This window comes from Canis lupus, chromosome 16, assembly GCF_003254725.2.
Source record: "Canis lupus dingo isolate Sandy chromosome 16, ASM325472v2, whole genome shotgun sequence".
Taxonomy (NCBI): Eukaryota; Metazoa; Chordata; class Mammalia; order Carnivora; family Canidae; genus Canis; species Canis lupus.
In genome coordinates this window covers 54,859,612-54,874,266 of record NC_064258.1, presented here as the reverse complement: position 1 = coordinate 54,874,266, position 14,655 = coordinate 54,859,612, and the positions used below count along the sequence as shown (strand labels likewise).

Here is a 14,655-nt window from a genome sequence, read left to right as displayed (position 1 = left end):
CGTCAGGTTCCCTGCATGGAGCCTGCTTCTCCCTCTGCCTGTGCCTCTGCCTCTCTATCTGTGTGTGTGTCTTTCATGAATAAATAAATTTAAAACTCTTAAAAAAAAAAAAAAGACCACCTTTAGGGGCACCTGGATGACTCAGTGGTTGAGTGTCTGCCTTAAGAGGGAGTCCCGCATCGGGCTCCCCAAGGGAGCCTCCTTCTCCCTCTGCCTATGTCTCTGCCTCTCTGTGTCCCTCATGAATAAATAAATAAATAAGATATTTTTTAAAAAAGACCACCTTTGAGGGGGATTAAGAGTACCTTTATCATGATGAGCACCAAGTATAGAAGTGTTGAATCCCTATATGTACACCCAAAATTAACGTTACACTGCATGTTAACTAACTGGAATTTAAATAAGAACCTAAAATGAATAAAGCGCTATGCAAAATTGTTTTAAAAGGCCTCCAAAAAGAACTATATAGTTTTATTTACTGTGTTCATGTATCACTAGATGTTTTTAACATTTTCATAATTAGAAAAAGCTTTTAGAGGTAGCAATTGTTTCAAGAGCAAAAAAGAACAGCGGTGACTGTGGTAGGTTTAAAAAAAAATGCTTCCTTCCAAATATATTCACTTCCTAATCCCTGAAACCTCTAAATATTACCTTATATGGCAAAGAATGAATTTTACCTTCTATGGTGAACATGATGATAGGTTAAAGATCTTGAGAGGAGAAAGTTATCCTGGAATACTCGGGTGCGCCCTACAGACAGCCACAGGTATCTTTGTGAGAGATGGGCACAGGGACTTTTGAGAGAGACCCTCCGAAAAGAAGAAGGTACAGTGAAGGCAGAGACTTGAGCGATGGGGCCTCAAATCAAGGAACACCTGCACAAAGTGAGCCTGGGAGAGGCAAGAACAGAATCTTCCCTAGGGTCTCAGGAGCGAAGGCAGCTCTGCTGAAGCCTTGGCTTTAGACTTCTGGCCTCCCCAACTGTGAGACAAAAAGGTCCTGTTGTTTTCAGCCACCAAGTTTGCGGCAGCACACCCAAGAAACTCCCACAGTCACTCTATTGCTTTACTTCTTTGGTATTTCTGTAACTGTAAGGACTATTTTAAACTAATGTGGATATTGTCTAATGCACTTGTATGTTCCAGGCTATTCGAATACAGTTTGACAGTAACGCAGACAAGTTGCTAGTGCATATCATCTCTCTCAATGTCATTGCTTAAAGTTGGGCAATGGCTGCTTCTTCCTAAGCACTTAAAACCAGCATATTATTGAGGAGGAGGTGAATGGATTTTCCAGCTCAGAGTTAGATATATATGTAGATCCTATTCAACTTCAGTAAAAGATAAAAATAAAATAAAAAACACATCAGCAATTTCAGAAACTACCTGAGAAGCTGTTTTGAAATCTTAAGCTGTGATGGGGACTATCCATGTTTTATTAGTTTTTATGGAGGCAAAAACACATGACATGACCCCCATTCCTTTTCTTTATCCATTCATCTGTAGATGGATATATAGGTAATGTCCACATGTTATTTATCGTGAATAATGCTGCAGTTAACATGGGAAAGCAAATCTTTCTTTGAGATCTTGATTTCAAATCATTTGGATAAATAGCTGGAAGTGGGATTGATGGATCATATTTTGTTCAGTTTGTTTTTAATATAACTGTCATCCTGACTGTTGTTAGGTGATATCTCATTGCGGCTTTTGATTTACATTTCCTAGATGATGAGTGATGTTGAGCATCTTTTCATATACCTGTTGGCTAATTGTATGTCTTCTTTGGAGAAATGTCTATTTAAGTCCTTTGCCCATTTTAACTCAAGTTATTTATTTATTTATTTATTTATTTTTTTGCTATTGAGTTGTAGGAGTTCCTATATAGTTTGAATATTAACCTCTTATTGCATATATGGCTCGCAAATCCTTTCTCCCATTCTGTAGGTTGCCTTTTCACCCTGTTAAGTATTTCCTTTGCGGCACAGAAGCTTTTACATTTGATGTATTCAAATTTACTTGTCTATTTTTGCTATTGTGCTTGTGCTTTGGTGCAATGACATCCAAGAAATCATCGCAAATGGCAATATTATGAAGTTTTTCCCTCTATTTTCTTCTGGGATTTTTATAATTTTACATCTTACATTTAGTTCTTTCATCCACTTTGAATTGATTTTTGTGGATAGTGTAAGATAAAGGTCCAACTTCATTGTTGTCCAAGTGAATATCCAGTTTTCCCAGCACCATTTATTGAGGAGACTATCCTTTCCCTATTGTGTTTTGGCACCCATATTGAAAATAATTTTGCCTGTATATACACGGTTTTCCTTCTGTACTCTATTCTGTTCCATTAGTTCATTTGTCTCCTGTGTCACTACTACACTGTTTTGATTACTGCAGCTTTGTACTATGTTTTGAAATCAGGAAGTGTGAAACTTCCAGGTTTATTCATCTTTCTCAAAATTGTTTTGGTTATCTGGGGTCCTTTATGATTCCATATAAATTTTAGGATTGTCTCATCTATTTCTTTAACAAATTCCATTTGGATTTTGATAAGAATTGCATACAATCTATTACTTTGGGTAATATGCATAGTTTAACAATATTATTTCTTCCAATCTACAAACATGAGATGTCATTACATTTATTTGTGGCTTCTTTAAATTACTTCACCACCTTGGTTAAATTCATTCCTATGTATTTTATTCTTCTTGATTCTATTGTAAATGAGATGATACCAATATGAATTCATGCCTCTTAAATTTGCTAAAATTGGTTTTATGATCTAACATGGGATCGATCCTGGATGATGTCCTATGAGCACTCAAGAAGAATGTGTATTCTGCTACTGTCAGGTAAAATGTTCTGGATAAATCTATTAGGCCCATTTGTTCCAAGTCCTCCATTGTTCAAGTCTTCTGCCTGGTTGTTCTAGCCAGTAGAGAAAGTAGAATATTGAATTCCTCTACTGCTATTGTGATGCCATCTATTCCTCTCTTCAGGCCTGTCAATATTTGCTTCATATATTTGGGTGCTCTTATGTCGCGTGCATACATATATTCCTGGTGAATTGGCTCACTTATCATTATATAATATCTTCCTTTGTTTCTTTTGACAGTTTTTGACTTAAAGTCTATTTTGATTGATAAAAGTATGGCCATCACTCCTTTCTCTTGGTTGTCTTTTGCATGGAATATCTTTTCTCAAGCTTTACTTTTAACTTATGTGTGTCTGCAAATCTAAAACAATTCTCCTGTAGACCACGTATATTTGGATCTTACTTATTATCCATTCAGTCACTCTATGTCTTTTGACTGGGGAGCTTAATCCATTTATCTTTAAAATTATTATTGGTAGGGAAGGACTTCTTAATTGCTGTCTTGAATTGTTTTCTGTCTCTTGTGTAGCTTTTTTGTCTCTGCCTCTCGTCTTCCTTTCTATTTTGTAGATTTTTTGCACATGTTTTGATTCCTTTCTTGTTTTCTTTTGTATACCTTCTGAAGGTATTGTCTTTGAGATTATCATAGGTCTTACATAAAACATCTCATACTTAACTATCTATTTTAAGTTGATAACAATTTAACTGCAATTGAAAATAAATACTCTAAGATTACTTTCCCAATTTACACACTTTATGTTATTGATGTCACAAGGTACACCTTTTAATATTATGTTTATGTATCTGTTAACACACTTTCATTTTTCAAAGTGTTTTTTATACCTTTGTCTTTTAACTTCTATGCCAGAATTAAAAATGATTTACATACATTACAGTATTACAGCATTCTGTATTTGTCTATAAATATACATTTACCAAAAAAAAAAAAAAATAAATAAATAAATAAATAAATAAATATACATTTACCAATAAGTTTTATACTTTCATAGGCTTTTTTGTCACCATTTAACATCCTTTCATCTCAAATTTGAGGGGCTCTCTTTAGCATTTCTTGTATGACAAGTCTAATGGTGGTAACATCTCTCAGCTTTTATGTATCTGGGACATTTAAAAATTTCTTCTTCATTTTTGAAGGATAATTTGGCAGAGACAGTATTCTTGGTTGATGGTTTCCTTCTTCCAGTAATTTGAATATATCACCCTACTCTCTTGAGGTGAGGGAGTGTCCCATTTCCAGACCTAATCACAGACTTAATCACAACTTCAACTCTGTTTTGCACATAAAGTAATAATAGTCTCAGGTTCCAAGGATGAAGTTCTAGATATCTTTTGGGGCCATTATTGAGCCTGTCACGTGCTATGCCACAAGTAACTGACATTTCCAGACATTCAAATATTCTTATATAAAGTTTTTTTCAAACAACCTGAAGATGGACATTTACTAACATTACCGTCCAAATGCATTTAAAAATTTTAAATCATCAATATATTTAAATTATGATATATATGACATTACCATACTGGCTGAATTCCTCTTTCACAACATGCAATATATGAACTTAACAAAGAACTTTAAATATAACATTAGAAATTAAATTCTTCTCATCTAAAAAAATGAATTTTCTGTTAATGATATGTCAACAAAATGCACTAATGACCCCTTTAATCATGGAGTCATTGATTATGTCCATAATATGATGAAATAGATTCCATAAGAAGTCTTTGTTTTACTACTTTCACTTTCCAAAGAACAATCTGTATTATCCTACTTCTTAAGGAATTCTTGAAAGTACTTATCCTCTTTTCTGAATAAGAACTTTAAAATTTGACGTTTCTATAAACAACTATTTTATGAATTAAAAGCAATATACATCTATTGTAGAGAAAAATAAAATTAAATCCAGAATATCAGATTATTCACTATTTATTCTTCCAGTTTTTTCCCAAAGGAATTATAATTAATTCCCAAAGTTATGATTATTATATACTGCTTCACAAACTTCATTTTTGGCCAATATACTATGAATATTTTAAATGCTATATAATTTTATCAACATATTTTCTAAGATTATGGGACATTCTATCATTTGTAGGTATCACGATATATTTTACCAATTTTCTACTACTTTTGTTTAATGTTTAAGAAAGGATAATGGTCACCTCAAAGATGTCTGTATCTAATCTCCAGAACCTGTGAATATGTTATCTTGGTCAATGAGACTTGGAAACTGTGACTAAATTAATAATTTGAGATTTGAAGCTTATGCTGTGTTTACAGGATATAGTATATATTATACATTATAATCGTAAGTCCTAATAAGTGAAAGGAAGATGCAGAAGAGTCAGAGTCAGATTCAGAGAGAGATCAGAGGCTGCTACGGTGTTGGCTTTGAAGAAGGAAGGGGGCTACGAGCCAAGGAATGCAGGTGGCCTCTAGAAGCTGGAAGAAGTAAAAATACAGATTCTCCCCTAGAGCTTCCAGATGGAGCACAATCCTGCCAATACCTTGATTTCAGCTTATTTCAATAAACCCAGTAAGACTCATTTCAGACTTCTGATATCCAGAACTGTAAAGAAAAGAAAAAAAAAAAAAAAAAGCAAACCCAAGTAATAAATTTGTGTTTTTTTTAATCCACTAAATTTGTTGTGATTTGTTACAGCAGCAATAAGAAGCTAATGCATCATTCTTACAATCAGCATGGTAATAATGGTTATTTCAGATAAATCTTTGTAAGGAATTTATTGTCAAAGTGGTATCCACCATGACTGAACCAAAATAAAATGCACTGATAACAAGTAAGAGGGTTTATTCTGTTTTCCAATACAAGTATTATCACTTAATTTTTCTGATACTTTGATCATAAAAACAGTAGTATCATTTTAACTAATTTTCTTAGTTTAGTAGTGTGGATGAACATATATTTACAAGCTATTGACCATTTGTATTCATCAATGAAATATGTTTTTATATTTTGCCAATTTTTCTACAGCAAAATGAATCCTTTTGTTTTTTAATTAACTCTGTCTTTATTAAAATTAGGACTCTTTGTCATGTAAGTGGTAAATATATTTCTCTCTTTTGTGTGTCTTTTATTTTTTTAAAAATAATACTTCAATGAGTAAAATTTAATTTATATTATATCAAATCTCTATATATTTTCCTTTGTGATCTATTTCTTAGTTACTTCTTGCCCCATAATACATGAAATCTTTATCTAGTTTTCTTCTAGCTTCTATAAGTTAGTTTATTCTTAGATTTTAATTTTCAATTCGTCTCAAAGTCTTTTGGTATAAATGTGAATAGGGACATAATTTTATATGTACTTATAACTACTTATGTATACATACTTATAACTATTTATATATACTTAATTCTCTTTTTACTTTCTCCATTCTGGTTCATTTGATATATTCTTCTATTCTCATGCCCTATAATATAAATTATTGTCACTTTTCCATTCCCTCTATTTCTTAACCTGATGCATCCTACAAATTAGCTCAACCATTCTTAAATTCCTATCTGTTTTGTCTGATATGGATGGCACTTTGCTACCATATCTTTTCCCATGTGAGTGTTTGAGGAAAATCAATCTCTCTTGTTCTACTCTGGATCACTAAGGATTAGCACAGTAATTGGCACATAGTATGACCCACTATTTTTTGCTGAATGAATTCATTAAAAGACAAATCAAACAAAAGATTAGCCTGAAAACTGATATCTGCATATCTGAAAACAAAAACATAGAAATATAATAAAAACAATGTCTTGAATATATTTCCATACTTGGCGTTCACGATAACCCAATTTGCAAAACAGGCAAAAACACTAGGCTGCTCTTGAATAAAGGCTAAGGTTTAGCAAGTGAATTACAAGTTGTAAACATCTCAGAACTGAAAGTTCATTACCAGTCTTATCTGAATACCTTCACTGACAGGCAAATCAGTATATTCCAAGGCAGACCAAGGACTCCTTAGAAAACTCTTGACTTTTGGAAAGTTCTTTACACTGAGTCAAAAACTATTTCCCTATAAATTGGAATTCAACCAAAATCTCTCTCTGAATCACAAAAAGCAAAGCAAGTTTTCCTCTATCAGATAACCTTTCAAATACTATTTGAATGAAATCATCCTGTTCTTATTTGTAAATATTGTTTTCTAAAATTGCTGTATTCCTGGAAGTTAGAAACGAGAAAAGAAATCGGATCTTTGAACTCTGATTGAGTCTGAAACCTCCTCTTGGTGTTTACTTTGGCTGAAACATCTACTCTAGTCAAGTAACACAGGGCTTAGAGTATTGTGGTGAGTAGGGTGTGCGCAGGGACAAACACAATTTAGGAAGCATGATACTGGGCATTAAAATCATGGTCCAGCTTCAGGGAAGATGCTGTCATTGTAATCGAAACCATCACCACCACTGCCAGAAGCAGAAACATGTTCATAAACAGGTGCGTGGTCTTCATAGGTGGCAGCCCTGTTATAACTGTTTTCAAATATCAACTCATTATCCACCTAACTTAGGGAGTTGGAAGCATTAGTTAAGTCCTTTTTACTGATGAGGAACTGAGGCTGACAGGTTAAGCTTGTCCAAGGTAAGAGAAGTAGAAAGGGGTAGATACCACATGAAACAAAGCCTGGGAAGCTGGACCCCAGAACCAGTGTTCTCATCCAACACTCGGTTGTCTCTCTACCTAAAGTCCTCCTGGTTTATATACTCGGTTTCATTGTTCATGTTGCTTTATATAAGTGAGGTGTCTTGTTTGTTTTTTTAACACTCACGTGAGAATTACTAGTCTAGCTAAATACTGCGTAAGGAGATGCTGTCTGTTTGTTATACCAGAAGTTAGGAAGTCAGTATGGTTTTCTAACATAAGTTCTAGATGGGACTGAAAGTCTTTTTGAATCTCCAAGACTAATCAGTAGTCTCGCTTCAATACTAATTTGTCTGATCTTCATAATTCTTGTAAGTGGAAGACTCCAGCAATCTGGTTTGACTGTCAAGCCCTTGGCACTCTGCATACTGCTATGATTTCTGCCAGCTTGTGAAACCTGGTTTTGTCTTCCCGTGAATTCCCGCTTTCTTTTCACTTCTCATTCTCATCCATTAAGCTATTGATGACTGTTTTCTATTTCATTTAGTTCCAAGAAATAAACATCTGAAATACAAGTAGACTTAGAGATTTACATACACAGGAAGTTGAGAGCAAAACCAATATATCTATTTTATCTGAGCTTACTGCCTGCTTTTGTTTTAGGCAGAGATTAGCTTTTATGTGTGCATTAAATATCAAAGAATTCATTACCTAGTCACCTCAGTTTTTGATGCATTAAGTTCAGGTCACAGTATTAAACTTTGAAAATAAAATACATTCACTCTGGAAATCAGTGGTACCAGATACTAGATCCTCATTATAGTTTATCAAAACCCAAATACAACCTCTGTCTAATAAGTTACAGGGGGATGTATTGATGAATAAGACTGTCTCTTGCTCAGTCCTCCAGAGAGTTACTCAAGAAGCCAAGTCACTTAGCAAAATTAGTGGTTTGGAGAGATCTACTTTTCTAACCAGTTTCCATATTTTATTGTCTTCCATGAATCTGCTCTGCAGAGGCGAAATGTGTACCCTGCTTCTTGCTCACTCAGCCACATAAAACTGATGGAACACAGAACAACCCCTTACCATGGGGCTCTCGTGTGAGGAAGTCTGACTCACAGGTCAGAAAATGATCTCCTCATCATATAGCAGAAAGTGGCAGGGCAGTGAACTGTTGCCAGCGTGGGGGCCTGAATGGAGATGCCAAACTAAAAAAAAAAAAAAAGGTTGTAGTTGGAGTGTAAGAATATCCTCTAAGGGAAGCTAGGCCACACGCTCATTGTCACAACATTTTGGAGCCAACAAAAGACTATGGACTTGAAAGGGATGAAAAGTTTCTCAGAAACCAAGTTGATGAGGAGGGAGAGAGTGATACTTAAAAACATATCAATGGGTCAAAAAATCTTTGAAAAATTCCCCCTAGGCTCTCTCTATGGGGGGGGGTCTCGATTTCTCAAATGGAATACGACAGCATGATTTGACAGATGACATCAACTGAAGACATAGGAACTACACTTCGGTCACCTTCCACCGGTGAAGGCTGATGGTCTTGAGAATTTTATGTCCAAAACAGAGGTTGCATGAGAATGCAGATTATTCCTATATTTATTTATAGTATTTATAATATTATTATTTATATGCAAACTTTTCTATGAAAAGTCAGTTTTTCATGCTAGGTGGGTGATTAGTGAAATGAAACGGTCATCTTTCACTGTGCCTATCCTTCATGTTTCTTCCCATAGACTAGCAGGTGTTGACCGTGTTGAGATATGTGCATGTGGTTAAGAGAAAGAAGACAGTGAAGAGACCGAGAAAGAGAAGCTGAGATCAAGAATGAAATAATCCTCAGACCCTGACGACAACAGGAGAAGACGTGGAGGCTCAGGCAATCAGTTTTATCTTTTAGTTCACACATCTGGTAAACAGGCTTCTTTACCTTTATAAGTAAATGAAATAGGAGTGCCTAATTTGGTTGAACCAAGCATGTGAACTGTGGAGAAAAAAACAGACTATACAGGACAAAATTGGCCACCAGGTGCTCTCTTTCCATTCTCTTACACGTTCTTTTCCAAACTTACCTTAGTTTATTTCCAAGCAAGTTGTATTGCCAGCAAATACATCTGTCAGCCATCTCTATTCTATATTTCCTTATATAACACCCCGTTTCCCTTCACCTTATCTATTCCTCTGATATCCTTGTAAATAATCTCCCCCAAAGAATAGTCTCTACTTGCTCTAAGCCTGTATGCAAACCTTTGAACATATCATTGGCACCAATGGTGCCTAGCAGTTTATGGTACATATCTTCCTTCTGTTTTCATGAACCATTTACTGACAGGGAAAGAGTCTGAATTCCTTTATTAGCTTTAGAAGGCCTTGTACAAAGAATTTTAGTTATTTGAAATATAAAAATAGAGATGATTTGAGCACTTGCTTTCATTCCAATCAAAATGGTACTCTTCCCATTCCAAAAATGCATAATTAATTTCACAGTTAACTTCCAATGGGACAGAGAAAAGGTTAAAGTACTGAACTGAGCATACGATCTCTGATTTCTCTTCTGAACTCCCACACACTCTACTTCTTCAGAGCGCTAGTAGAATTCTGTGACATATTAAAGTTGGCTGTCTAAATGTCAAATAAGTATCTTGACAATTGGTTTCTGATAGATGTATACAATCATCTCATGTCATTTATTAGATTCATGATTTCTTACAAACTTCTATTCTATATCTAAAGTTAGCAATTTGGATGTAGCCTAAATATAGAGAATCTGTAGATTTTAAGGACATCTGTGGTAGCTTAAAATAATGCACAGTGAAAACATATTTTGTCCAGTGTGGGCTGAGATAAAACTAAAAAGAAAATGTCAGTTTTATCACATTAAAATATATCCTTTTTCTTAGGGCTCTCTGCAAACTAACCTGCAATAATCCAAAGCATTTTCAGATAGTTCAATCACATTCCAGTTGACAAATACCATTTATAAACTTTCAAGGATCAATTCATGCTATAGAGCTAATGTAACAGAAATTGATACACTGTCTGCTAAGGGCTTAAAGAATTTAATTTAATGGATAAAGGTAATTTTTCAAAACTAATTTGTAAAATAAAAGTTCATCAGGAAATACAGGGAAAGTGATATAATTTCTTTGCCTTTTTTAGGTTATGATTTTTAAAAATTTCCATTAATTCATTTCCATTAGTCAGTGACATCGAAGAAGCTCTAAATTGATACTTCAGAGTTAAGGACTGTTTTTAAACGATCTCAGTTCTTAACTGAATGGAAAATCAACTCCTTTCTCCTCCTAATAACTGTCAGGAGAGGTTCTCAGTCTCCCACACCCACTTTGTCATATTTCTTATTTTATGGCCAATCATTCCCAAATTTTAAATGCCAATGTATTTTAGATAAATATAAATATTTCAAATAAATATTTCTCTTTCCTAAAAATTTTATGCACTCTGTCCAAGGATACAAGTCTTTAACTCTGCAAAGTAGAAAATTCCTGTTCAACTACTTACTAGAAACATGTACCTTTTTTCTCTTTTCATTTACATAGAAATCAGCAACTTTTAATAATTATAGCAAATATAATCTGTGGGCAATATTTTGCTCAAAATAATCTGTCTATAGGTGATGGATTATTTAAAAATTTAGCAATATTGGAGTCAGAGAAAAGTTGTCTTCTACAGAGAAAGTTGTCCAGGCTGACCAAATGTTGCCTTAGCTTAGGGTCCAAGGTTGTAATTACACCACCTCAGTAGGAACTGGCTCTGAGTATATAAGAAATGTCATTAACCATTTTGTTGGAGTTGTGAGAGTAAAAAGCAAAGTCACTCTCACCAGCCATATTAACTACAAAGATTTGTAACTCTAAACCCACCTTACTCCAGGAAAAGTATATATAAATTAAGAAGGTTTGAATTTAATTAGAATGACAAAATAAAGCAACATGAAATAATTATAACTGCATAGTACCAAGAAGCATTAAATAAATGCAAGAAGTTGTAAGGGTAATAAATGCTATGGTGGCTAATGCAATAGAAAGTCTACTATTAGGTGGGATTATCAAATACAATGCAAAAATAAGTTATTTTCTTTTTGTGGGGATTGCATCATCAAATTAATAATCTGAATTGGGAATTTATTTGAAGCTAAATTCAATCCTAAACATCTGTTCACTGTGATATTAAGCAATAAGGGACTGAAATTTGAACAGAAAACTCTTTTACTTCCAGACTATGTTTGAGTTACTTTTCAAAAAATATTAAAGTTTAGCAATTTCAGGAGTTTGAACCTTATGAGTAAATTACATTTTAAACATAAATCATGTTTACAAAAACCTGCTCAATATTACTTAAAATTTCTCGTTAACAGAAGTCAGAAGAGTCATCCACAAAGACTTCTTAGGAAGTCCACACCACTTCTGTGAGGCAGGGAAAGAAAGATGATATCATATTCATTTGAATTAAAATTTTTTAAAAGGTGAAAACACCCATTGAGTTTTGGCGATTTTCCAAGAACTAGCAGCACAGTCTACTTTTATACCTGGCCCTGTTCTCTGTTCCCTGCTCTGTTCTACTAGAACAGCCTCTGCTCAAATTAGAAGAGCAAAGGATATGCAAGCATTCCATTTAACGGTAACTGAATTTTTGATAAAACTTGACAGTCAAATTAAAATGCAAATTAGGTCCAGATTCAGTTGGCTTCTGATCCTCCACTATATGTCCTGTATTCATGGTAAAGGTCAACGTTCTTTTGACTCATGTATAAAACCTAAGGGTATTTATTTCTTCATCTATAACACTGCTTCACTTACTTCTAGACCCCTATTTATTCAACACCCAGCAATGTGAACATACACTCTCAGAGTAAGAAGCAATACTAGAGTGACTTACATGGTAAAGACGTCGAGCGTATCTCCAGCAGTTCTTGCCATCTCAAAGTAGGTTTGCAGAATGTTGACAGTTCCAGAGAGTGCTTCATGACCGCAGCCACAGAAAAGGGCAACCCCAGCGTAGAGCAGGATGGTAGCAATCAGAGAAGCATAGGGAATGCCTCCCAGGCATTTAATACAGCACTCAAAACACCCTGCAGAAGACCAACAGAAAAAAAAAAGTTAGAAATCAATATTTTTTTTCTTCATTTAACTCTTAGGAAAATGGCAGTATACGGGAATGTATCTTTGCATTTATAGATGACATCAGGTCAACACGCACATCCAGTCTGCCTTGGAGGGTATAAAAATGAAGTTTCTTGATTAGAAACCCACCCTCCACAAATAAGAGAATATTTAATTCCAGTGAAGTCTTCCTCTTCTTCTACCCCCAAACCAAAAGAAGCCCTTCCTTCCCATCCAAGACTTCCCATAATAATCCTCACTATGTTCATACATATCATTCTATATTGACCTTATTGCTGTCAAATTTCATCTGCTTAAGTTTTTACTTCAATCCCTTTAGCTGTATTTTTAAAATAGTGGTCAAAATCTGTTCATTGTGAACCCAATTTAGTGAACGTTGTTCAACAGTTTTCAGAAGTCAAAGAGAATAGAATAGGCAATATCCAAGTGCGCTGCATGTAGTAAAGCAAATTACTGTAAAGGCTTTTGAGTTCAGATATTAATTTATGCTTTGTAGTGACTCAAATGTGAATCTACTTTTTGCTGTGGTGCGTGATTAAAAAAAAAATGTGAAAGATACTGAAAAATGAGAGGCCAGGAAGGCAAATCCTCACTCTACCACTGTGTGGTTTTTGGCAAGTTTATTCTTTTAATTCCATCATTTGTAAAAGGGTGACAGTAAGAATTCCCCTCAAATCATTCTTGGGAGAATTAAGCAGGTAATAGTACTACTGGATATTTACCCAAAGAATATGAAAACACTACTTTGAAAAGATATCTGTACCCCCATGCTTATGGAAGCATTATCTACAGTAGCCAAATTATGGAAGCAGCCCAAGTGCCCATCGATACATAAATGGATAGAGAAGATGTGGTATATGTACACAATAGAATGTCACTCAGCCATAAAAAGAATGAAATCTTGCCATTTGCAACATGGATGGAGCTAGAGAGTATTATGCTAAGTGAAATAAGCTGGTTAGAGAAAGACAAATAGCATATGAATTCACTCATATGTGGAATTTAAGAAACATAACAAATGAACAAAGGGAAAAAAAAAAGACAAACCAAAAACCAGACTCTTTACACTAGAGAACAGATGGTTCCCAGAGGGGAGGGGACTTGGTACGGGTGAAGTAATGATGGGGATGAAACAGTGCACTTGTCATGATGAGCACTGAGTAATGTACAGAATTGTTTAATCACTATATTGTACACCCCAAAACTAATATGTCACTGTATGTTAACTACACTGGAATTTAAATTAAATTGTGAGTTAACACATGAAATAGTGCATGCCATGGAGTAACCACTCAATAAATGCCAGGTCTACCATTACTAGACATACCTTTAACCATATTAAGATGAACTATGATTGCTTGTGATATGGTTTTCAAAATTACTTTGACTACAGGAATCACTTTTGCATTTTAAAGCTTTGTCACACTACCTTTTTGAGAGATAGCTTTCTAGGCTAAGACATCAGAAAACCATGGCTGTTAATATTAAAAATAAGTCTCAGAATTTGCTAGATATCTTCTAAGAGCTTAACCAGAGATGCTTAAATGTATATGTTTTGCAGTAAGACATATCGAGGAGGTACTGTGCACCAGCTGCTGGTGAGAGATGAAGCCTAAGTATGGGGCTGCCAGGCTCAGAGCAACTCCTAAGATGACTCAGTTTGCCTCCCTCCACCTGTGTGTCCCCCCACCCCCAATATATATTCTATATTCTATTCCAGAGATTTCCTCCTACTTTTCTCCTTTTGGAAATTCTTGACCCAATCTCCTTTTGTAATACCGAAGCCTCTCAAATACTCTCTACATAACTTGCTCTTCCTTTCTGCAGAAACAAATAAATGAGATTGGAATATGGATTGTTATTTATTGTACTTAAGTACAGGATTGTCAATTTGGGTCTATGCAGCATTGAAATTTATCTCATGTTTTTCTAAATTTAGAAAGTTCTGTGTGCATTTTATCTAGAATGCACATATGTTTATAACATACGGTACATGTGATAATTATGAAGTTCCTATG

General features: G+C 34.6%; 1 protein-coding gene across 2 annotated transcripts in view; it reads right to left on the bottom strand.

Moving 5' to 3' along the window:
• GPM6A (glycoprotein M6A) overlaps positions 1-14,655 on the bottom strand; it is a 332,273-nt gene that overhangs the window by 31,216 nt on the left and 286,402 nt on the right. For both annotated transcript variants that reach the window (XM_025434029.3, XM_025434028.3), the window contains exon 2: positions 12,393-12,585. In XM_025434029.3, coding sequence (XP_025289814.1) covers positions 12,393-12,585 — 193 coding nt within the window. The remainder of the gene's footprint in view (positions 1-12,392; positions 12,586-14,655) is intronic.